This window comes from Notechis scutatus, chromosome 2, assembly GCF_049901735.1.
Source record: "Notechis scutatus isolate UNSWTSFEM ecotype Mainland chromosome 2, rNotScu1.2, whole genome shotgun sequence".
NCBI lineage: Eukaryota > Metazoa > Chordata > Lepidosauria > Squamata > Elapidae > Notechis > Notechis scutatus.
In genome coordinates this window covers 237,734,051-237,760,456 of record NC_142010.1, presented here as the reverse complement: position 1 = coordinate 237,760,456, position 26,406 = coordinate 237,734,051, and the positions used below count along the sequence as shown (strand labels likewise).

Sequence of the window (26,406 nt, the reverse complement as noted above, 5' to 3'; positions counted from 1 at the left end):
AAAGGTTGGACACCGCTGCTTTAAGGTCCTTGTGTTGATCTAAAAGGCTGTTTAAATAGATTGTAGTTATGTTGACAAACCTGGTGTTCATCTTCTTTTACAGGAATCAGAAGAACTATCTTCTGATGAAGAAATGAAAGTAGCAGAAATGAGACCACCTCTCATAGAAACTTCCATTAACCAACCAAAAGTAGTAGCACTTGGCAATAGCAAAAAAGGTAGGCATTTATTCAGTGATAAATGCTTTAAAAAGAGATCTATTTCTCTGAGATGGCTAAAGTTGCAAATAAAGAGTTTTGCTTGAAAAATGGCATAAAAATACATTTATACTCATATATTTTTTACTTAATGCTCCTTCAGTCGTTTGTGTCTGAATTGCAGCTATTAGGTAACAAAAGAGACCCAGTGCTGTGTAAAGGCAGATCTGTGTGCTTAAATTTGATTTTGTCGCTGTTGCCCTGCATTCTATTTCTCCCATTTCAGTGCTTATTGTTTGGGTTTGTTCTCGCTTGTTGTCTTCCACATCCTCAATTTTGTATTAAAGTAAATAAGTCAAATCTGCAACTATTTATTATACCTTGCAGCCTGGTTTGTTTGATATTCTGAGCACTATGTTTTGTTTGGTTGCTGCTTTTCAGTTTTATTGACTGTTCTGTTTGGCGTTATCTTAATCTTTTTGGTTTTTTTAAATATCAATAATTAGTACAAATATTGTTAGATTAGGATGATAAAGTTTTACTATTTTGTGTTTGAAGTCTTTATTGTTTTGTTGTTATTTTGTTATTTTTGTTTTTTGTATGCTTTAAATTCCTAATATTGTTTTTAAGTGCTCTTCAATACATTTGCTATTTTATAGGATTTGAATACAGAATTTGTTAAGATTTTCATTGTTAAGAAATGGTCAAGTGTTCTTATTTAACAAACTGCTGCCTTATGATTTCACAAATTTTTAATATATTCATGTATACTCGGTGAATACAGGTAGTCCTTGAGTTACAACTACAACTGAGCCCAAAATTTATGTTGCTAAGTGAATTTTTCCCCATTTAGTGACCTTTCTTGCCACAGTTGTTAAGTGAATCATTGTAGTTAAGTTAGTCATATGGTTGTTACATGAATCTGGCTTCCCCATTGACTTTGCTTGTCAAACATGGCACTACAACAAATAGGAACAAGTTGCCAAGCATCTGAATTTTGGTCATATGACTATGGGGATGCTGCAATGGTTGTAAGTATGAAAAAAGATTATAAGTCACTTTTTTTCCAGTGCTGTTGTAACTTTGAACAGTCACTAAATGAACTGTTGTAAGTCAATGACTTACCTGTATTTCAAGTAAAATTGTGTATTTTTGTATAAAGCTGATTGTTCCTGTTAGTCATGCAAGTTACAAAACAAACATGCTCATTTTTATGAAATGAAAACTTTATGGAGCCATTAAATATGACATACTATGAAATCAGAATATTATGGAACTATTTGGGAGAAAGGAATACCCTTATCCTAATACCAGTATAGAATTAGTTTCTTTGGCCTATTCAAATGTAAAATCAACTATTTAGGTAGTTAAGCATATTTAGTAGGGTAGTATGAGTCATTCAGAAATGTTCTTCAAAAAAATAAAATAAATAGAAGTGCTTTTCTTAAGCTATTCTCCAAACTACCAGGGTATTGTGACTTTACTGGCTGTGAAAAGTCTCATTTAAACTGAATGAATACTATAGATGTACATTTGTATGAGTTAGTAATGTGAATATGCTAATCAAATTAAATTATTTTCAGATGACAGCAAAGCAGTAGATTCTTCATCTGATGATCCCACCCATAACAGCAATCAGAATAATAGCAATTGTTCCTCTCCTTCCCGAATGTCGGATTCAGAATCTCTAAACACTGACAGTAGCCAAGAAGCATCATTGTGTTCTCCAGACAGAGAAATTACCATGACTGTCAATACCAAAATCAGGTTTGGGAAATATTCTAGTATGTTATAAGACTATTTGAAATATTGATAAAATGTTTCTTTGTCCATTTTTTCTATCCTCTGCAATTTTGTATCATCTACAAATTTAATAAACATCCTCTCTACTTCTTCATAATTGTCATGCCATCTAGGATGCTTAATTAGTTTGCTAATCAGAATATTGTGAGGTACTTGTATGGTTTGCTAAAGTCAATGTATATTATGGCTACCTCATTCCTTCAATTCATTAACAAAATAACCCAATCAAAGAAATGCAATAAGATTAATTTGGCAATTTTGTTCTTAACAAATCTATACATTGCATTGTTTTCAAGATGGTGTTAGACTTAATTCTATACATTTCTGAAACATCTTTCTAAATCCTAAAGTCAGTTGGATTGAATTTCTGGATATTCTTTTACCTGTTTTTGAAGAAAGGGCAACATTTCTTATCTTCCAGCTATCTGGCATGTCACCAGTTCACCAGGATTGATTCAACTAAGCATTAACTGGTTCTGCTATCTTGTTTTGAAGATTTAAATTCATTCAGAATAAAGAAATAATCTTTGACAATGTTTCTGTTTATGTAAAGCTTTAGATTGCCCCCTCACCATGCAATTCACAATTTTCTGGTGTGTCACATTGTTTGTTTGTTAGAAAAGACTGGAAAGACATTTAATCCCATTATCACCTTAGATAGGTTTTACTGCTCCCCCTTGTCTTGGTTGTCTTTCATTTTTTTTTTCTTAAAAACTATTGTTCCTTATGCTTACCTTGTGGGATCAGGGATGCTGACATGGTCAAATGAATACATTTTTTTTTCCTGTGGTGTCTCCTTGTTTCCATATTTTATTTTTTAATTTAATTAATTTTAATAAAAAATATTAAATGAACTATCAGATGATTTAAAATAAACTCTTGAACAATATTTTAAATTGTTACTATAATCAGGTTTTTGATTACACAGTATTTACAATAGTTTATTATACCTTGGTCTGATCACTGTATGAGATTAAATGCAAACTTAGGTAAAATCCATTAAAATCAATTAATTCTGAGTCCAGTTAATTTGTCTCTACAGATTATTAAATCTAGCTTAATGCTGCTTTCTTAAAATGCATTTATCAACTATGGCCATTTTATAAAATTGCTCTTATATTTATGATTGCTTTATTTTACAGGGACGAAGATGAAAATTCTAACAGTCTTTTACAAAATGGAGAAGTAAATGCTCTGATAGAAGAAAAAATGAACTCTCCAGAAAAAATCACAAATCTATCTGAATTCAGTTTAAATATTGAGGAGAGATTAGCTTTAATAGAGAAAGGTGTTGAATTAAACAATGCCACTGATGAGTCTCACAACATGCATCAGATCAACAGGAACATCTGCAAATTAACTGAAGAGGGACTACAATCTAATGTAATGAATCAAATAAAATCAACAGAGATGTCAATTAAGGACTTGATAAATGACCATATGAAAGAAGAAATTGAACAAATGGAAAATGAAAAAAAATATCCAAATGTGTGCCCTTTAAATAATATCAATGGGCATTCTGAAGATATGCCATGCTCTGCAGGAAAGTCAGAGCTAAAGAGAAGTGCCACCATTGATACCGATTCTTCTTCAGAAATGTGTCTTTCAAAAAGTACTGAAGACTTGTCTCCCCAGAGGAGTGGGCCAGTGGTGAAATCCCATAGCATAACTAACATGGAGACCGGTGCTCTAAAAGTCTGTGATATTATAAATGACGGTGGATCCCAGCACCCCAATCCAGCAATAAAATCAGCAGGTATGGCTGCAGATGGAAAAAATATAGTCCGGAGCAAGTCAGCTACTCTTCTGTATGATCAGCCATTACAAGTATTTCCTGGATGTTCATCATCTTCTGATTTAATATCTACAAAAGCAGCAATTAAATTTGATTTGAATCATAATCCTGAAGATACCAATACAGTTAGAGGATTGAATTCTTCACAACCATTCACTACCCCCCAATATAATATACAATATAGCAGCAATATTGTACCCAAAGAGTCTTTGTGGCTCCAGAAACAAAATCCTGTAGCTGAACAAAGTTGTTTGTCTTCTCAGCGCTTACCAAGACTGGATAGTACAGAGAGCTGCACTTCTGCAAAACATTCGGCCAACATGAATTTCTCTAACCATAATAACGTTAGAGCTAGTGCTGCCTATAATATGCATCAAAGAATGGGTGGTAGGCATATGGAAATGTGGGCTGTTTCACCAAATGACAGGCATCCTTCTAGTGCAACCCGAAATACTCTCCAGCGACAGAGTAGTGTGTCTTCTACTGCTTCAGTTAATGTTGATTCTGGATCTTCACGCCGTCCTCTGGTTTCTGAGGGGGATTATTTAACGTATAGGGATTTGCATTCAGCGGGAAGAGTCCCGCCAAAATTGTCAGGTCAACAGAGACCTCTTTCTGCAAGAACATACAGCATGGATGGACCAAATGTACCCAGACCTCAGAGTGCCCGTCCTTCAGCAAATGATATACCAGAGAGAACTATGTCGGTTAGTGACTTCAATTACTCAAGGACTAGTCCGTCTAAAAGAACAAGTCCAAGAGTTAATTCTGAATACTCTCTGATGGATCCTACAGGAAAAAAAGTTCCTCATGACTGGAGGGAACAAGTACTACGGCACATAGAAGCCAAAAAGTTAGAAAAGGTAAGCAGTTTTACTTCCTCTTCTTGAATTCAGCCGTCTGCTTTTTATTAAGCTGGTAAAAGCCTGCCATTTTAAGGTATGTGCGGTTGTGGTACAGTTCAAAATTTCAATAACTTGTTTAGTAATAAACTCATGTTCATTACAATAGATAAGTTAGCTTTAGAATTACCCAGCTAGATGTTTTAGTATGGTACATAGTATGCTTTATTTGGAAGGAAGAATTCTAAAATCATCAAGAAAATTATTGCCATAAAATTAATGTTTATCACATCTAAACAGATGAAAATCTATCCATCTTCAGCAGCATGTTTGAAACACGGAGATAATAAAATATCCTATTAAAGTGACATGGCTATTACTTCACTGATAATACATTCTTGTATAAATGAAAAGTATCAAATATATACTTACTTCACTGAGGGCTGATTGAAATTTTTCAAATGATTTAATTTTTCTGACGTACTAAGGAAAGTGGCAATATACAGGTAATCCTCAATTTATGACCAGCCCCTTACTGGATGTTTGAAGTCACAGTGGATTTCCCCAGGGCTACTTACAAACTAAATTCAAAATTCCTTACAGCAGTTACAAAAAGGTCATAAAATCATAAAAACATGGTGACTTACTTAATGACTGGTACAATTTATGACCATAATTTGGGGCTCAATTCTGGTTGAATGTCAAGGTTTACCTATTTCTAGTAACACAGAAACTTGAATCTTAGGATAAATTCAATATAGTACATAATATGCCTAGTTCACATAGAAATTTCATCAAACTGGGTTTGTTTGTTTTTGTTCTCAGTCTTGACGTATCCTTACACATACATCAATTATGCACTGATATGTATTGTCCCACTTGTTGCCCTTCCATATTTTTCCAGCCCCCCAATATGCCCCCCCCCAATACAAAACTAGCTTTCTGGTACAGCAGTAGAGGATTAGAGGAAAACTACTGATGTGGTAAACTGTTAAATATAACACTCATTTGGCCTCATGTATGATATTGAAGTCTATTAGCAAGCATGCTTACATAAATTCAGTCATCTTTTGACTGTCAGATGTCAAGGATTGGGATTATTTGCTCGATATAAATTTTTTAGTTTTCCCTTAGAAGTGTTTGGTTCTGGCCTATTTCCCTCAAAAGATAGTTGGTTGCTCTAGCTATCTATTTCTTCCAGCTTTGTACATTAACAGTTTGACATTAGAATACTGTGCAAATAAACAGGAAATTTTAAATAAGTCAAAACAGAAGGTTTCCTATCTGGTAAACTATACTCTCAGATATTTTAAAGGAATCTGTTCAACAGAAATTACAAGAGATTATTGTAAAAACTTTCATCTAAATATAAATTTAAACATTTCCACTATATATTTAAATGTATTAAAAAGTAGCTAAGTTCACAAGCTTTTTGAGGATTAATGCTACAATTTCTATTAAAGTTAACTTTTCAATTATATAATTACTAAATTTATATGCCACATGACTCTCAGCAATTCTCGGTGGTTTACACTTGTTAAAACATTTAAGAACACACACACACACACACACACACACACACACAGATGCATGTTCACACATACCAAGACAGAATAGTGATGACAATGAAAACAAAACCCAAAAGGAAGAAAGGGGCAGTAGTCATCCTTGCTAAAGACTCAGGCAAGTGTGTGTGTTTGTGTTTGTGTGTGTGTGTATTTTCCATACTATGTATACATAGAAATACATTATGGAATGTAAACAATTATATTATGTGGCTCATATATATTGATGTTGGTCCGTTCTATAGGAATCAACATCCACCTAGTGTGTCTGCAGCAATTATACCTTGGAATGGAGGAATGCTTTTCTTGAATATTTCTAATGTTGGATATTCAGTATTATTTTCCTTTAAATGCAGATTTGCAGATTGATTTGAACTTTATATATTACTGCTGGGCATACTCTCAGCCAGATGTTTAGTCTGAATTTGACATTTTTATCTATCTATCAAGTCCTTCCCAAGAACCTGGGATTTGGGTGTTGTTTGATGATATTAAAAGTATTGTTGCAAGATATAAGTTGTTCAAAGTAAAACTGCCTTTTGCAATTGTACGATGGGTATTTTATCAATGCTGATGTTGTTCAAGTGGTGCTCCAGAGCTTTTGGGATTATATCCAAGGTTGCTATTATTACTGGCACTGTCATTGCTTTCTTTTGTCGTTCTACTTCTGTTTGCAAGTCTTTTTATATTGTGATCTTTCTCCAGTTCTTTTTTGTATGTCTGTTGTTGCCGCCTATTGCACTGTCTACTATCAGACTATTTTGCCTGTTACTGACAATTTTTAAGTCTGGGATGTTATGTGGCAGGGGTTTATGCATTTGAGTTTTAAAATCCCAGACCACTTTAGCTTCTTCATTTTCTATGACATTTTCTGTTTTGTTATCCCACCAATTCTTGCTTCCAGGCAAATGGTTTTTCTTGCAGATCTTCCAATATACTATTGTTGTTATTTTGTCATGTCATGGTTTGTAAATGTATATGGAGATTCTCAGTATTAATTTGTACTCAATCTGTGCAGCAGCTTCTTGCAGCAGCTAAGTGGGTCCATTGTTTCTTCAGCGTCTTTGCAGAGGCAGTACTTGCCGTTTATTGCTGTCTTTTCAATTCTGCCTTTATATGCATTTGTTTTTAATGTCTTGTGCAACCCTAATTAGCTCCTCTGTCTCTTTCTTCAACTTCATGCTCTTAGCTATTACCAAGCCTTATTGTTATCTGCTTTTCCTGCTATTTTTTTTTTTACTAATAATGCCTTGCCATGTCTCTTTTCTAGTCTTCATTTGGTCTTTCTTTCGACCAGTTTGGTCTCTCCAGTATTCAGTAAACCTTCCTCATATAGTAGGTTCAGCACATCTTCTTCACTGCCCTTCAGATATTCTTCCAGTGCCCTTTTCTTCTTCTTCTTCAGCTGCCTGGTATACTTGCAACATTCCACACCTACCTATTTTCCTTGGTAGGTGGAGTCTTATCAACATCACTGCATCATCATTTTTTCCGGTCTTCCCATCCACAGTTTTAAGTTCTGTATGAGTCCAGTCCACTATTCCAGCTATGTATCTAATTATTGGAATTGCCAAGTGTAAATACCTTGATGGTATTTCCTCCACTGAGTTTAGATTAAGATCATCTTCTTCCTGTTCTATATTCACTTTTAATTTTTTTGTTGTTGAAGGTTAGAAGTGCTTCTAATCTTCACTGTGCTTGATATTGTCAGCTTGAAGAATGCCAGGATCCTTGAAGGATGCTATGTTTAGTGATCATCTTCATCCAGACTCTTGATGTTATTTCCAAAAGGAATTTTTATTTCTTCAGTTTTCATTACTTTCCCCCTATTGATCCTCACTTAATGAGGACAACAGGGAGTGCTGGGACTGCTGTTGTTAAGCTATGCAGTCTCATGATTTCGTGCTTTACAACTGCATTGCTTTGCAACAAAAATTCTGGTCCCAGTTACTAACATTAACCAAGGACTACTTGTAATATAACTCAAGGTGGAAAACATACCTAATATTCTTGTATTCTGTTTTCCTCACAACAAACTTGTTGAGAAGTTTGGGCTGAGAGAGAGAGTAACTGTCATCCAGTATAAGTAAAATACACAAATACCTAAACACAGTGTGGAAACTGGAACTTTAAAAAAAACTTGCTTTAATTCTAATTAGTTAATAGTATGTTTGAGGAACATGAGACTGCCTTAGACTGCAATTAAATTTTTGTGAATTTTATGAATTTTTGCTGGAAAGTCTTATCTGCTTTAGATTTGAATGGCAATAGCAAATTTCTTTTCCTCTATCCCTCCACAGAATTTTGAGAAATGATGGATACTTTCTCTTCCTCTTATGTACAATATCATGTTTAATTTATGCCTATCTCCGCTTGAATTACAAAAGTATTTTCACTGTGTAGTCTATGTTAGTTTTCTGCCTCAGTGGTATCTTTATTAGAAGAGGGAAAGCAAGAAAAAAAATTGAATAAAAAAACACAGAATGGGCCACATTAAGAATGTTCTGAGGGTCTAGAGCAAAATTTGGATTGTCTTGAATGTTATATTAGTTTAAAATGCTCAAACTGTTTCTAAGTTGTATATCATAGGGCATAATGAGAAGTTAAAACAATCCCCTATTCTTTTTTATATATATTTTTACTTTAAAGCCACAAAAATAGGATGGTACTTAAGGCTGAGTGCTGTTGCCTAGCCTACAAAAAGATTGACATTAGGATTAAAAATTTTTAAAAAAAAACGTTTTAGGAAATAATGGAACTGAATTAAAACAATTAATTGTAATACAGTCTGGCACAAACTATTTTGAGCACAGCAGGAAACAAGCAAAACAATTTATATTACTTCAATAAAACTCATACACAACAACCAGTAAAAAAACAAACAAAGTAAAAACATTTCTTATGGCTATAGATTTGGGAGAAGCTTCTTCTTAATATATCTAAATATATTTAACAGTTTTGTTTTGGGAACTAGGCTGTAACCAATAAGAAGAAGCAATAACCATGCAAAATGACTTCATAGTAGCTCATGATAAACTATGATGCTGAAATAAATATAATATATCTTTATGGGCAAAGTTTTTGTAGTCAAAGTAATCTTTTGTAATCAAAGTAATCTCTCCACTATGGTGTTCAAGCCAGTACATTTAGAAACATTGACATCCTTGAAGGTATTTAAGTTTCCTAGAGCTATCTTTACAATCTCAAGATGCATTAAAACATTGTACTTTGTTAGAGACAGGCTTGGTTTTCTTTCATGCTAGAGCTTAATACCAATTCTTCAATCTTTGTCTAACGTTGTCTTTTCTAGGTTGTCTCTTGTTCCATTAGTTCTTAGAGATCACTCTGAGTAAACCTAGTTTTAAAGGATGCTTCCTTCTGTAGGAATTTTTTTAGAGCTACTTTGTTCATTAGGTTTTGATAATACTGAAAATATTGTTAAATAGCACTTGGGGATATTGATCTTCAATTTAAATCTGGTTCCCAGTCTTATAGTTTGTGTGGTTTTTTCAGAATTGATTAATGCCGACCTCTCATCTATTTCAGTGCTGAAATTCCATTGGGTTTTCACTTTGACATATTTGTTGTTTTTCAGATTTTTATCTTGCCTTGTTATTGCTGTAGTGCTGTACTGTTTGGGTGATACAAAAATGTCCCCTTTCATCAACTTATACATACTTAGGGAGATGGGTCAGTGAAATATTTGAACCATTTGCTGTTTTATTGTTTGGTCTGTGAAAGAGAACTTAAACCCAATTTTAAACACACACATTTTGTTGATTTGTGTGTCTTTTGTGGAACTTGTTAACACAAATTTTCCGAAATTAAATGTTGAGCCATGTCTCCTCTCAGTGCCATTAGAATGAAGAGGGCTGTAAATAATATGCCTTGGAAAGGAAAGATTCATTCATTCGTCAGTCCGTCCATCATTATTCATAGAACTCCACTAAATTTCCCCTTTAATATTATATTCCATACTAAAATCTGAAAGCTTTTCTAGAAGTAATAAATTAAATTCTTGCTGTGCCTCTCAGTCAAACTTTTTATTTCTCATGTTGCCTTCTGGGGAACAAACATGAAAATATGCAGCCCATCTTAGTTCTATAACACTTAAATCCATTCATCCAGATCAGTGGTGGGATTTTTTTTACTACCGGTTCTGTAGGTGTGGCTTGGTAGGCATGGCAGGGGAAGGATACTGTAAAATCTCCAGTCAGAGGTGGTATTTCTGGTTCTCTGAACTACTCAAAATTTCCACTACCGGTTCTCCAGAACTGGTCAGAATCTGCTGAATACCAACTCTGATCCAGATGGTAATACTTAAAACCATCCTTTATATACTGTGTGCCAAGGACTTGTTCTGGATACCAAATTTCATGTGGTATCAGTCCTTAAAAATGAACCTGTCCATTTTGCTATAATTCTTTCAATACTTGAAGGATCTTGATTTTTACCAGTGTATCACAAATAAAAACCCTGAACCCGAATCATCTCTTTGGGATGCCCCACAGCAGGATTACTGCTCTCCTTCCATACTTTCCATCCATACAATCCTCGCCACCTACCAAAAAGCCAGATCTTCTGAAAAGCTGGTGTAGGGGGGCTTTCTCTTGAATTCCTGATGAGAGGGTGTTTCACAATTTAGAGCAGTCATGGAAAAGGCACACTTCCAAGGTCTAACTAGATGGCAAGATTTCAGGAAGAGGACCTGGAGCATGCCCCTACTCTATCTGGTCTCGTGGGATGGGCAGATAGCGGGAGGCAGTCCTGGCAAATGAATGGCAGTATACTGTGCTTTGTGTGGTGATTATGCCAGACAGCATGTTCGGTTATATTGTGAAAATCACACGGCATGTAACCAAGATTTTGTATTCACAGCGGGACGCTTCTTTGTTTGCATGGTTCTAACATGATATGCAATCTGTGTGTCTGCACTGACTTTGTGTATAACAGGCCTTGTGATTTATGCATGCTGCAGTAATCTCTGTTATCTGTCCCCTCTTTATTCAGAGCATGCTGTCACGGTCCTTTAATTCCAATTATGCTCCAGTTAGCAACTTTTACTGTGGCAGCTCTAGGGATCTGCATGGCAGCCAGGGCAATATTGCTTTGAGTGTTGCAGACGGAAGAAGTTCTGGTGTTCCAGTTCTTCGTGTGAGTACATTCCTAACAAAGTACTTGTTAAAAGGACATTGGAAGTGACTTGCAATTGAATTTTTGCAATTGGTGAAATATTTACTATGTTTGATTTTATTCATTACTGTAATGATTTTAAAAGGTAAGGATTTAAGAATAATGCATGAATCCACCTGTCCCCTTAATATTACTGCATTTCCTGCCCTGAGCCAAACAGCAGATCATCTTCTGATTTTAAAAATATTCATTGGCATATTTTAGTCTGTGGGACAGCTTATATATGGAATGAGTTTGTTTGTTGCATTGGAAGATGACTTAAAAGATTTTGATGAAATACAAACATACAGGGAATCCTCAGGTTATGGCAGTAATTGAGCCTGGAATTTCCATCATGAAGTGATGCAGTCATAAGGCATGATGTTACATGACCACATTGTTTAGTGGTGATAATGTCAGTTGCCACTGTTAACCAAATCCCACCCAGTCATTATGATACACCCTGACTCAAGCCATTCCCAGCTTTGTCCCAGTTCCAGATTTCAGTAAGATAAGGAGCTGCTTCCTGTTCAACTACCCATACCTGCCTATCTCTGCCCCACTCTCTGCCCTTTTGGCTACCCTGTGTACCAATGATCTTGCCACCCTTCAGCTAATCTTCTCTTGTCTTATTCCTCCCACTGTTGGCAAGGTGCACCTGCCTAGCCCTTTGTAAGGCAGCTGCCTTCTGCCTAAGGTCGATGTGTCCTTGTCCAAACTGCAAGTTTGTAAGCCTTCTTGTGAGCTTTTCAAATTGGACAACAGCATTAACAGCCTCAGGAAGAAGGCCTGACCTGGCTTACAGCTGCCTTGCAAAGGGCCCAGACACACCTTGTGAAGGTTAGCCAGAGGCAGCAGAGACATGGTAGCAGGAATGGCAGAAGCAGTGAAGTGCAGGGCAGCAGAGAAGAGAGAGGATATGGGTGAGAGAATTGAAGTTACCTATCATCATGAGTACACCCAAATTTTGATCACATGACAACAAGGGCACTGAAATAACTGTAACTTATAGGACCAGGTATAGCTAACATTTGTTCAGTACCACTATGATTTTAAACATAAATAGATAGCCTCTTGCTTTGAATTTCTTAAACGATTCAATTTCCAAGTTGATTCTGAATTATGAGAAGGTTGTTTTTTTTGGGAAAATTTCAAAACATAAATGTTTTTATGCAAATAAATATATTTCTTTACCTATTCATGTTTAGAAGTAGTAATGATTAATTTATAAATTTATTTATTCACAGGTTAAAGTATATATAGGTGAAACTCAAAAATTAGAATATCATGCAAAAGTTCATTTATTTCAATAATGCAACTTAAAAGGTGAATCTAATATATGAGATAGACTCATTACAGGGAAAGCAAGATAGTTCAAGCCGTGATATGTCATAATAGAGATGATTATGGCTTACTGCTCATGAAAACCCCAAATCCACAATCTCAGAAAAATAGAATATTGTGAAAAGGTTCAATATTCTAGGCTCAAAGTGTCCCACTCTAATCAGCTAATTAAGCCATAACACCTGCAAAGGGTTCCTGAGCCTTTAAATGGTCTCTCAGTCTGGTTCAGTAGGAATCATGGGAAAGACTGCTGACCTGACAGTTGTGCAGAAAACCATCATTGACACCCTCCATAAGGAGGGAAAGCCTCAAAAGGTAATTGCAAAAGAAGTTGGATGTTCCCAAAGTGCTGTATCAAAACACATTAATAGAAAGTTATGTGGAAGGGAAAAGTGTGGAAGAAAAAGGTGCACAAGCAGCAGGGATGACCGCAGCCTGGAGAAGAGTGTCAGGAAAAGGCCATTCAAAAGTATTGGGGACTTTCACAAGGAATGGACTGAGGCTGGAGTCAGTGCATCAAGAGCCATCACACACAGACGGATCCTGGACTTGGGCTTCAAATGTCATATTCCTCTTGTCAAGCCGCTCCTGAACAACAAACAACGTCAGAAGCGTCTTACCTGGGCTAAAGAAAAACAGAACTGGTCTGTTGCTCAGTGGTCCAAAGTCCTCTTTTCTGATGAGAGCAACTTTTGCATCTCATTTGGAAACCAAGGACCCAGAGTCTGGAGGAAGAATGGAGAGGCACACACTGCAAGATGCTTGAAGTCCAGTGTGAAGTTTCCACAGTCTGTGTTGATTTGGGGAGCTATGTCATCTGCTAGCGTTGGTCCACTGTGCTTCATTAAGTCCAGGGTCAACGCAGCCATCTACCAGAAGATTTTGGAGCACTTCATGCTTCCTTCCGCAAACGAGCTTTATGGGGATGCTGACTTCATTTTCCAGCAGGACTTGGCACCTGCCCACACTGCCAGAAGCACCAAAACCTGGTTCAATGACCGTGGGATTACTGTGCTTGATTGGCCAGCAAACTCGCCTGACCTGAACCCCATAGAGAATCTATGGGGCATTGCCAAGAGAAAGATGAGAGTCATGAGACCGAACAATGCAGAAGAGCTGAAGGCCGCTATTGAAGCATCCTGGTCTTCCATAACATCAGCAGTGCCACAGGCTGATAGTTTCCATGCCACACCACATTGAGGCAGTAATTGCTGCAAAAGGGGCCCAAACCAAGTACTGATGCATGCTTATACTTTTCAGAGGTCCGATATTGTTCTATGTACAATCCTTGTTTTATTGATTGCATGTAATGTTCTAATTTTCTGAGATTGTGGATTTGGGGTTTTCATGAGCTGTAAGCCATAATCATCTCAATTATGACAAATCACAGCTTGAACTATCTTGCTTTGCATGTAATGAGTCTATCTCATATATTAGTTTCACCTTTTAAGTAGCATTACTGAAATAAATGAACTTTTGCACGATATTCTAATTTTTTGAGTTTCACCTGTATAATAAAGATTTTGCTATCTTTCATTTTTTGGGAGGGGAGGGATAAATGGATATTCTCATCTACACCACATCTTTACAAGATTCCTTTAAATCTGCTCTTGGTGGTTGGGAACACTCTGGATCAGATCTTCAGCCCATATAACAAAGAAGTTATGTTACATGAATAGAAGTTTTCTTGTAATATTGGATATACTCTGGCATGAGTAAAGTTGAACCTACTATCCTATCATGTGTTCATCTGATTGATGTAATCAGATTTGTTCATCTTATTGATCAGATATGAATGTGACTATCTTTTATGCGTGCTTCCTTCCATGAGTAGTTTATTTTCAAGTCTGGATTGCTTCTCCATACACAGCACTTTTAAAAATATGGTCTTTTGAATAAAAAAATAAATCCAGTTCTCACTCTTGTCCTCCATCACATTGACTTCTGATTTCTATCAGTATATTTTTTCTTTCTTCCATTTTTGGCACCAATATAATTTTTAGACACACTATGGTGCTACGTAAATGTCCATATTCACTTGCATCATGTCCACTTCTATAGTTTCTTTCATTTTTTCATCTTTTTTTTTTTAGCTGTCTAATTCAGGGGTGAAACCATGAACGTCTTTAATAAAACCATATTTTTCCTGTGTAGCTTTTGTCTTTAATTTGATTTCCTATATTGCTTCCCTGAGTAAAATACACGTGATAGATCCAACAGTTCAAGGACTTTCTTTTTATTTTAAACTAAAGCACCAATTGCAGCAGTCACTGAACAGTATGTCCAGTTATCCAAAATCATGCTATATTTCAGTTCTTAGCAGAAAATAAATAGCAAAACTGCTATTAAGAGGTACACTTACCAACTAATGACATAATTTGTAACACAATATACAGGAACACAAACTTACGAACAGCATGAAAAAGGGTTAACTTGCTTTGGTATATCGCAGAAATGTTTACATGATTTTATTTGTAATTTTCAGCATCCCCAAACAGCTAATCTAGTAGAGGAGGATGTATTCATTTCTGGACAGCAGAATTATTCAACACTTGGTCTGAAAGAGGCTGTTCCAGATACCATTAAAAAACTTCCTGCGCAGGTAAAAAACTACAATTCATTAATCATATGTGACTGTAATGTAGTGATAGCAATTAGTATTGTTTAAATTTTAATTTTACATATATGACCTTTAGGCTTATGTGCTTTACCTTCATCTCTTCCTTTGCTGTTGCTGCCAGTAGTAGATTGAAAGTTTGTTCCTCTTTTTTCAGTAAAATATAAAATTATTATCTTTGTAGGAACGAAGTAGATACTCAATGCCCATGAGGACTAACGAATAATAATAATTAATAATAGTTGCCTATCATGTGACCTTGGGCAAGACTTGATAGATGGATAAAAATGCCAAATCCAGTATCAAAATCTGATGGCTGACGTGCGACGAACCATAATAATAACCATCAAACAAAAACATCTGCATGTCTCAGATTTTTGCGAAGGACTTGTCAGGTGGAAAAGAATGCCAAGTGTGGTCAAAATATCTGGCTGACTCGGAACAATAACAACAACAACATAATAATAATAATAATAATTAATAATAATAATAATAACAACAACAACATAACAACAACAACAACAACAACAACATAATAATAATAATAATAATAATAATAATAATAATAATAATAATAATAATAAAGTCCCTGGACATTAGTGCCTAGTCTCTTATCAGTACTGGTATATCCATGGTATGCATTAACTCCCTGCTTCCCCTTATTTACCTAATCATCAAAGTAATTCAAATTTTAAACAATCTTGTGAACTGGTTAAAGATTTCATTATAATTATGACTCCAGTGATGTCATAAGAAATAGAAAAAACAGACTGGCAGTCAAAAGTAGGACCAGAAGCAATGAAACACTAGACTGCTTTTGTGCTAGCTGGGGAAAGTGACCCATCTGTGAAAAGGACAGAGCCAGTGTAGGTTAATGCCAAAGGATTTGCAGGAGCTGATCTGAGGAAGAAAAGACACTGTTTTAAAAAGAAAAGTATATGACCATAGCACTCTTGCCATTCTTCATCTACAGTGGAGGCTTAGTGCTGTTCAGATATTTATCAATTGATAAGGGAAACAGGAGGAATGGGCAGACTTGATATATTCTTTTGGTTTGTGGGCAGCCACAGCGAATTTAAATCAGAGCAATCAGACCAAAGCCTATCTCAGTGCAAAGAAAATTAATTGCAGTTTATATTTTTGTAATAAGTTGTACATTGATGAAAACCCTGCTGCCATATTGCACCAGCTATAGGTAATAACACTTTTAAGGACATTAGCATTAAGCTAAATATCAGAGCTAGATGATGAGCCCAAGCAGCATTGTATGAGATATAAACTGATATGGAAGAAATGGAGTGACAGCCAGCTAGTGTTCCTGGAAGTGCTGGCTGAAAAGAATGAAGTCAAGAATTGGAAAAGGAAAAGGTCAAGAAAAAATTAATAGCATAGAAAATTTACATAACAAAAAATTGATGAAAAATATGGGTCCACCAACACTAAAGTGAGTAATATAATCAATGAGGGAACTTTTTATTTAGTTATTATTGGATTTGTATTGCACATTTATTATTTAACTCGAGCCTAAGGTGGATTGGGTTGACTGATTGTCCTAAAGCAGGGGTGTCAAACTCGATTTTATTGAGGGCCATACCAGGGTTATGTTTCACCTTGGGAGGGGGCTGGGGGGGCTTGGCCAGCTTGACATCACTTGTGTCAGGGGTGCCTGTGGTGGCCTGAGCACTGCTAGCAAAAATGGGTTCCTGAGTTCCATTTTCAGCCATGACAGCCTCCTGAAACCCTCAGCCAGCGCAAACGGAGCTCAGAAGGGCTTCATGTGGCCCTCCTGAACTCCATTTCTGCTGGCAGAGGAACCACAGGCCGGTCCTTCACTGCTACCAAGGTGACCCCACAGGCCAGATATAAACACTTTGCCTAAAGCACCCCTGGCCTGAAGTCATCCAGCTGGCTTTCATACCTACGGTGGGACTAGAACTCACACTTATATTACAAGATATTGTACGCATAGACTTTTATCCAAATGCAAAGTCTTCACTATAAATCAAGTTTATTCCTCAGTGGATTTAGAGAGATATTTGAGGTAATCAGACCAATAATATCAGGTCCAACAAAATCCAATCAAGATTTATCCTTTATTTGCTTTTATCCAATGGACAAAATCTACCCTAATAGATATATCTGGAGAGATTCTAGGGTGTGGTTACCATGAATCTCTTTCTCCCTTCCCCATCCAGCTTTCTCTTCTAACATCTGTCATGTAAAAATTCAGTACTTTTGTAATAACCCATTGAATTAAGATCAGTAAGAATTCAATTTAATCAATTGGAGTTTGTTATGTTACTATATGTATATCTTTTTAGAAGTAAGTTGATAGAAGGAACCCCGTGTATCTAGATAATGTTGTATTGCAATTTCTAGCATTCATCTATTAAATCTGTAGCAATCCATAGCTGAGGCTGCTTAGAATGCTCAACTTCCACATATATTCTGTCTCATTGAAAAGCCTGAAAACATTTACAGATTTTTGAGCTTGTTGACTTTGTACCAAGATTGTGGTTACATCCCTGGTTTAGAGGAATTTCGTTTTATTCTTTCAAGTCCCTTCACCATCTTTAAACTTTCTGCTTTCTTTGTACTGTTTGTATTAATTTAGAGTAGTTTTTGTCAACATTGCTTATTCAACCAGATCTTCTATTAAAAAGTGTGCTAGGAGTTTATAATTAGGTAATTGTCTCTTCATTTTCTTTGGAAATGAAACATATATGAGAGATAAGGAACCATGAAATACATTAGCATATTCTCAAATGTTTTATAAGTCATTTTAAAGTTTGATTGTCAGTAAGAACAATTCCAAATGAAAGTGAATAGATTTGCTATTTAGAAGTCATAAAGAAATTATATATTTTTATAATCTATTGTGTGTTAAAAATACAATGTTTGTTTTTGTGCATGCGTGTTTGTATGTATAAATAGAATAGCTAAGTAAATCAAAATATATTCTTGCTGGTGTAAATATTAAGAGATGTTTCATTTATTCAGATACCTTTGATGAATGGGCAGATGGGTCATCCCTCAAGACCTCAGGCAAACTATAGTCAGATCCACCATGCTGGACCCCAAACATCCGTGGCAAGACATCCTTCCAGAGAGCAATTGATTGATTATCTGATGCTTAAAGTTGCCCATCAGCCTCCCTATAGTCAGCCCCAAGGTCCAACCAGACAATGCCATGAGGTATCAAAACAAGAGGCAAGGGAGACATTTCTATTTTACGGATCAGTTAATTGATTGTGGATTTCATTCCCATAACTAAGCACTGAAAATTATATTTAACTGCAATTCTGTTTTTCTGATTTCTTTCAATGTAGCCTCTTTCAGGCTTACAAAAATGATAATGGCTTTATTATCACAGTACCATTTTACTTTCATAGACATTACTTAGGAATGCTGTCAAAATTTTAGATACATTTTATTTATTTTAAAGAGCTAACTTGATTTAAATGTTCCCTTCAGTGTAGTTTACAAACGCAATATAAACAATACCTCTAAAATAAATGAACAAAACATCAACTATAAAAATAATAATATCCCTAACATATTCAAGATAATTGGGTTGATTATCTTCATCTTCAGTCTTGAATATGTAAGTAACCTGCTTTTAAATATGTTTTATACTTTAGATTCGAGTAAGAATTGAAAAAGATCCAGAACTTGGATTTAGTATATCAGGAGGAATTGGGGGTAGAGGAAACCCCTTCAGACCAGATGATGATGTAAGTATCAATTAAAAATATTTTCTTTAAATGAATGTTTATCCTTTATCCATTGAGGCACTGTTTACTGATGAATTTGTACATCAGTGTTGAATATTTTGTTTGCCAATGCTTTTTTCATGCATTCTTTATACATTGTTTATAAATCTTTCATAAAAATCCTAAAATTGTATATAATTAAACATCATTTTATACCATATTCTAAATCAGCAGTACTTTCTATAAATCTGTTTCTTTTGTGTTTTCTTAACTGGTGAGTTGTAAGTCTTCACATGCACACCATATCTTGAGTCTGTAGGCGTGTACTGGTTGGTTGGCTTGTTTCTTTAGCTTATTTACCATTCAGTTTCTGAAGGTTTGTGGGGTAACAGGTAATATGGTTAAACTATTGCAATCTGTTTAATTTCCTTAAAGAATTGTTTAAAAGCTTCAGTTAATAGCGTGACAGTTATTGTACTTATTTTTTATTAACCTTTTATAACACAAACTTTTCAGAATGTCTTCAAATTGTCAGGATTGAAATACTTAAATGATGTTTGTTCATTTACATAATCTTTTGATAAAAACAATTATCTTCACCATAAAAATAAGTAAAAAATAACTATAACATAAACATAGTTTGTAATAGAAAATAATTTCAACTGTACAGTAACAGTCAAATGTTATAAAATTAATTCACTGTAATCTTCAAAGAAAGAGTTTATATGAGTTTCTTTCAACTGTAATAATCAGAAAATTCTGCTTCAAGAAGATATTTATTTTAAAATAAGCCTTCTTTCATAGTATGGTAAATCATGCTATTTAAACTAAGGGGGCTTTGTAGGTGGAAGGCTTCATATATCTCTCAACCATTTGTTTAACCACTGTTTGAAGACACAACCATGGTGAACGAAAGAATAGTAGTTCTGATCGGTCAGACTTGTGGCTGTCACAGCACCCCCACAGTCACATGACTGATATTTCTAACTTTCCCTGCTAGGTTCCCCAGAAAAAACAATGGGGAACCAAGCAGGGAAGATTGCAAGTCATTGGCATAAGTCTTTCCCACCTTCTCCAATATTTTGCAATACTTTATGGCTCTCTAAATAAACAAATTTAACTGTAGAATCTGTTATATTATTGAAAAGACTTAGCAGTCTAGTGGAACCTATAGAAGCCAGCTAACCAAAATCTATGCCAAAGTGATTCCTGTAAATTAGAAGTGTCAAACTCAAGGCACCCCATTTTGGCCAGCAGGGTGCTGCAGAAGCCTTCCGTCCCATCTCTCCCCTGCCCCGCCCCCCGGCCTGCAGAGAACTACAATGTGGATCTGACATTCCAATAAATCCAGTTTGACACTCTTGCTGTAGGTTGATAAACCTAGTAGTACAGCTCCACCCTTTTCAGAATCCATGAGATCAATTACCAATGTAATTAATGATCACCCTTAGTGGTGGGATTCAATTTTTTTTACTACCGGTTCTGTGGGCGTGGCTTGGTGGATGTGGCAGGGGAAGGATACTGTAAAATCTCCAGTCAGAGATGGTATTTGGCAGTTCTCCGAACTACTCAAAATTTCCGCTACCGGTTCTCCAGAACTGGTCAGAACCTGCTGAATACCTCTAGCTCTGACCAATATGGCTTTTCATTCGGCTTCAGCACACTACAATTACCCCTGGCAGTTGATAAATAGCCAATTCCTTCTCCATAGTTTTGGAGTGGAAGAATTATATTACTTAAAACTGAGGGGAGGATTGGGAATGTTTGGAAGTTTTATGATAGCTTCCTGGTCAGGAGCTTTGCCAAAGCAGAAGTAAAAGTTTTATGCAGTAGAAAAGATTTGAAATACCAACCATTGCCACTGAAGATGTGGTACTGACTGATATGGTCTAATATTGTAATATTAAGCTGGGCTCACTTCAATTTTTTATTTTCATTACTACCGTTAACACATATTTTGTATCAGAGGCAAGTATAAATGTAATATTATTCAGAGATTGGGCTGCAGAAATCCCACATATCCACTAACTGTCCTTCTTATACCTTCCCTGCACATGTTAGTGGTTAATGGCTTTAATAACATGCATGAGTTTTAAATTTGAAACAATTTTTGTTCAAAATAATATAGCCAGTTGAACTCTGCCGCTACTGTTAATACCTATCCAGTATAAATATTATGTTTATTATAAGATGAATACCACTTTGTTTTTGTTATCTTGAAGGGTATTTTTGTGACTAGAGTACAGCCTGAAGGACCTGCATCAAAATTATTACAGCCAGGAGATAAAATTATTCAGGTAATGTAATTTAAAGTATCCATCAGTTATTTTCAACAGTGTTACGCCTTTTCAAGATTCTCTCATTTTTCTGAGTTTTACACATTTGCCCCTTCTGTAGATAATTAGGAAAAAAGTCTATTAAGATACTCTTTTCTCTGTCACATATTGTAAACCATCCTGGAAAAAAATCTGAAGGCAGCATATAAATTATTCAAAATGAATAATTGTATATAAAGCTTTGATTCCAAATAAAAAGGCTAAAGAATTATCATTTTGAATCTTATAGCAAAATAGTACAGTATTTAGTAAAGTTTCCAGAAAAAATGTTTCAATTAACAATTTAACATTTCAGGATTTGGTAGTTTATAGTCTTAGCTGTAATGATGATAATGATTTTGTTAATATCACTTCCTAGAGGTAGGAGATAGTGGCTGTGACTGTATGTTGAACATATGAACATGTTTGCTCTTTTGTATTCCTCCTCCATTGACATATTATTGGAACAACAACAACAAAGTTTTCTGAAAATTATAAATCAGAATTTCATTTGAATGATGTTAAAAAAAATAAGGTTCAAAAATAAACTTTAAAAACTTATTGAAAATATTTCCTTTAAATTTATTAATGTTTTTGTTTCTTTCCAGGCTAATGGATATAGTTTCATCAGTATTGATCATGGACAAGCTGTATCTTTGCTAAAGACTTTTCAGAACACAGTGGAACTTACTATTGTTCGAGAGCTTTCTTAAATACTGTGGAGAAAGAGGAAATTCTGTTTAATTTTTGAAGGACTTGTGGAAAACATGATATTTTGACTATTTTTTTATGCAAAACTTTTAAAACTATGTACAGTAATAAAATAATGAATTTGTGGTTATGGGGAAAAACCACTGTAAAGAATTTAAATGAAGCAGTTATGGAAATGCATATGGTAATTAGAGCTAAATTGTTTTAAGACAGTGTAGCAATCAAGGATCACTCCTCCAAGAACAAACCTGTGGTATATTTTGTACAGATGGTAGGTTTATTTTGTGGATAATTCATATACATTAAAGAACTTTGTGTACAAGGAGCCTCCATTGTAGCCAGTGGACAGATGGCAGGGCTTTCTGTCCTATAGCAGTTTTGTTGCCTTTAATTTTTCATTTATTTTTAGAATCTTTGCTGAAACCACTTCAGTAGATATTGGTAAGGTATTTTAAAAGTTGGCTTTGCAATGTGCTTATTGTATAGATGAATTGGTAGTGGATTGATTGGATTAAATTAAAAGGCTAGGTAAAAGTACGAAATAAAAAGAAGGGGAAAGGAACAATGCGAGAATCTATATGTACCAATTGAAAAAAATGCAATAAAACATGTTTTTTTTTTAAGCAGAGTGAATAAATATACTTCTGGAAGTTCTATAGGATTGGCTCATATCAAATCCATTGCCTGTCATATTCTTATGTGTAATTTAGTTTTGAGTGTTTTTAATCACACATTTAAAAAAAAATAATTATGCGATGGAGTTGTACTGAAAAAATAGTCTCATTACAAAAAATCCTGGTTTTATATAAAAGGATGATTTTCTTCTGCCTTGTATGAAATGCTCCATATTCAAATTATTTATACATTTTTGAAAAGAAGCTGAAATGGCTAGTTTTTGATGTGTTGCCTGTAATGTATGATGATGCATAGACACAATAATGCATAGAATTTTAACGTGCATGTTCTGAATAGAAAAGCTGTGGTCTTTTTAAGGAGACTTACGATACTGAGCCATAATGAAGATTGGGCTGCCCCAGAATAAACAATTCAGAAAGAACTCTTGATTTTTGTTGGCCTTCAATCATCTTGTGAGACTAAATGGAAATAATACTATGGAGCTATAACCAAAGCCAGGTTATGGGATGCTGTTGCACAGCAATAGAAGATTGATCCCTATTGTAAAGGGACAGGTATTTTGGGCTCACCAACTTGTATGATTTTCTTCAAAGGGCTGTTCCTACAGGTGACATTAAATATGAACTCGACACTTCAGAGTCATTAAAGGATTTCTAACTAGTAGTGATTTACTACAAGCTGCCTTTTGTTTATTATTACTTACATAAACCATTGAATTATAACTTTGACAAATGTTTATGTTCTTTATGTTCATGATGTAACAGAGATAATATTGCCTAATTCACAATTTAATAAGTAATACATAGTTATTATGGTCCACAGAAAAGTGCCATAGAAGACAGTAACTGTTTTTCAAAGTGAACGATTAACCCATCATTGGAAAAGTATTCATTTAATTAAACTTTAATAGGAATCAATAGTTTTAAAAAGAAATTTAGCAAAGTACCAATCTGTTAAAGATTTTGCAAAAGCATAGTTGAATGGAAAATGCACATTGTTAACTCTCAGTAGTTTTTGAATACCTAAACTCAAATGATAATGCACTTCACTTACCAACTGAATATTGTAATACATATATTTCTTAATTTTAATTGAAATCCTTGAACAACTCTTTGTACATTAACTTTATTTGATTTTATTAAAATTTTCATAGGCATTGTTTTTTTATATTAGCAGAAATGTGCTGTATTTTGGTAAAATTCACATTTTCTGTGTGCTGTTAATCTTTAAAAAAATAGCTACATGGTGACAAGCTTTACAATTTGTTCAGTGACTCATATTCATATTCATTGCTTTTAACTATGAAATTCAGTCTTTTAATAAAAAGAATATAAAGAAACAAAATCATAATTATGTGAAAGAATAAGTTTCAAAACTATGGATTCAATTTTATCTTTGCATACAATACCTAAGAATGAAATATGTCCCAAAATATTGCATTTTGTATGAAATGAGAAATATTCCTTAAACTAAATTAGAAATTCGTTTGAATATTTTTTTTATTAAAAACATTGCCAATATGTTCACTGTTTAAAGTAACAGTGCAAGAAAAAAACGGTGCTTATTGTTTGTTTGCAAGGAAATAAAATTCTGTTTAAAGTTATTTTGTGGGGAAAAAACATTGTCAGAGTGTATGTTTGAGGAGAGATTGTTGAAAAAGAAGCTCACCAAAAGAGGAAAACGTTTCTTAAAGCCATGGATTTCTAATGTTTCTCATTTTATCAAAATATATCTGGAAATTTGATGGAATAGATACAGAATGGATCATGTTATCAATTCGGTTTTTTTTTTTGTAACAGTTCTTTAAAGAATCAGTTCAAGTGAAATTTTTGGAAAAACTCCCACATATTTATTGTGTAAATATTTTTTTTACTATTTTTGACGAGTTTAAAAATGTGTACATACTTGAACACATCTGTGAACACAATCATAGCAATAAGGGACACACAGAACCAAGCCTTTATCATTAATTTGCTGTATACTACTTTTTAAAATAACTATTCCCTTGTCAGCAGTTCTGTAATGTTTTTATTGATCAGCATTTATTCAGCATTCCAGTTTTTTTGTATATAATTAAATTGTTTCTGGAGTAACATGAGAAGAATAGATAATAAATTAACGCTCTTTAAATTTATGTGTACTTTATTGGTTTCAGTTTACATTAGTCTTAATTTTTACAAATTGTTGAAACTTACCCCCTTGAATTAAAAAAACTTTTTATAATTTATTTGAATTAAATAGAATGTATGAACAAATCATTCTATGCTGATTTTATATTTGATACTGATTGCTATTCCTGAAGGAAGGTAGGTTAAGCAGGTAGTTAGGTAGACAGACTGACTCTCAAATTCACAGCCATTTATCAATGGCAACAATTTAGAGGATGCTTTTCTAGGTCTTTCAATTATGCTTTGTGGGAGCTCTATTTGCACAATTATTAACACAAATCCAACACTAATTACTAATTAGAAGTGTTGCAAGCCAAACAAGCAATTCATTTTGAAAATATGAGTGTATTTAAAATAAAGTTCTTAAAACTAGTCCAGGGCTTTTTGCTTCCTTAAAACCATTGCCTATTTCACACCCAGAAACCAAAGTGTTTAAAAAACTAATTTTTTTTGGGTGGTGGTGGAGGGACTTGTTTTCATCCTGAGCTAGGCTGACCCAGAAGGAAATGTCCAAAATTTGAGGGGAGTGTGTCTCCTGTATTTGCCACACTTAGGGATCTGAAACCATCTCCGAAGTTAGTTGAATCTATCAGAGGAAAGCTTGCTGAGGATCCCAGTACCGAGAGAGCTGCTGGGATCCATGCCTTATCTTTCTCAGTATTTTCCCCTTTCCCCGTTTTGGAAAAGCCTTTCCCCGTTATTCTGAGAGCCGTGAAAATGAATTGAACCGATAAAAGCATGAGTTCATTCTATGTGAGGAAAATGTGTGATTTGTAAGAATAAATCTTGACCTCACCCCATTCCTAAGAGGTCTGTAAGGGGCGTGCATAAGTGCACAATCGTGCCTGTCCTATTGTTTTTATTTTATTTTATTTGTCAAATAAATCGCTTACAAGATAAGTATAAACATGAGTTAGAATACAGGAAATAGGTGCAAATAAATGGGGACAATAGGACAGGGACGGTAGGTACGATTGTGCACTTAATGCACGCCCCTTACAGTCCTCTTAGGAATGGGGTGAGGTCAATAGTGGATAGTTTGAGGTTTATTTGTGCCCATTTCCTGCATTCTTACTCATGTTTATATACGTATTACCTTGTAAGCGACTGACAAATCAAATAAATAAAATAAACTCAATTAGCATGAAAGCTCTGGAAACATATCAAGAGGTCTTTCCGCCCAACCCTCGTTTAATCCCCACTCATTTATCTGCCATCACCATTGAGCAGCTGTGGTAGCTGTGGCTCCCCAAACGCTTAACCCTTCCCAAGAGTTGACCGTACTATGGTTCTGCAGCTGGCGCAGGAGCCTCAGCCCTAGGACGCGCTTTTTAAACCGGGTCTAATCTGCGTACAACCTAACAACGCAAATAATATTCTTTACTGCCGTGAAGCAGTTTAGTGCCCTACATGAGAAACCCACCTGTAGAAGACGCCTGCACTACTTAAGGATATTTTCGTCTCATAATTATATAAAACATGTTTTATATAATTAGACAAATATGCTTAAATAGCGCTTAAGTATGAG

At 34.9% G+C, this 26,406-nt stretch overlaps 1 protein-coding gene across 4 annotated transcripts in view; it reads left to right on the top strand.

Annotated features, from left to right (window-relative positions):
* The window catches only part of ERBIN (erbb2 interacting protein), an 86,623-nt gene extending 61,783 nt beyond the window's left edge, over positions 1–24,840 (top strand). Inside the window, exons 19-27 of one of the 4 annotated variants that reach the window (XM_026670556.2) lie at positions 104–218; positions 1,781–1,964; positions 3,143–4,658; positions 11,213–11,356; positions 15,204–15,320; positions 18,336–18,545; positions 18,977–19,069; positions 21,271–21,345; positions 21,972–24,840. In XM_026670556.2, coding sequence (XP_026526341.2) covers positions 104–218; positions 1,781–1,964; positions 3,143–4,658; positions 11,213–11,356; positions 15,204–15,320; positions 18,336–18,545; positions 18,977–19,069; positions 21,271–21,345; positions 21,972–22,076 — 2,559 coding nt within the window. In that variant the 3' untranslated portion in view covers positions 22,077–24,840. The remainder of the gene's footprint in view (positions 1–103; positions 219–1,780; positions 1,965–3,142; positions 4,659–11,212; positions 11,357–15,203; positions 15,321–18,335; positions 18,546–18,976; positions 19,070–21,270; positions 21,346–21,971) is intronic. The other 3 variants (XM_026670557.2, XM_087958359.1, XM_026670558.2) reach the window with 3 other exon arrangements.
* Positions 24,841–26,406: the final 1,566 nt, after the last annotated feature.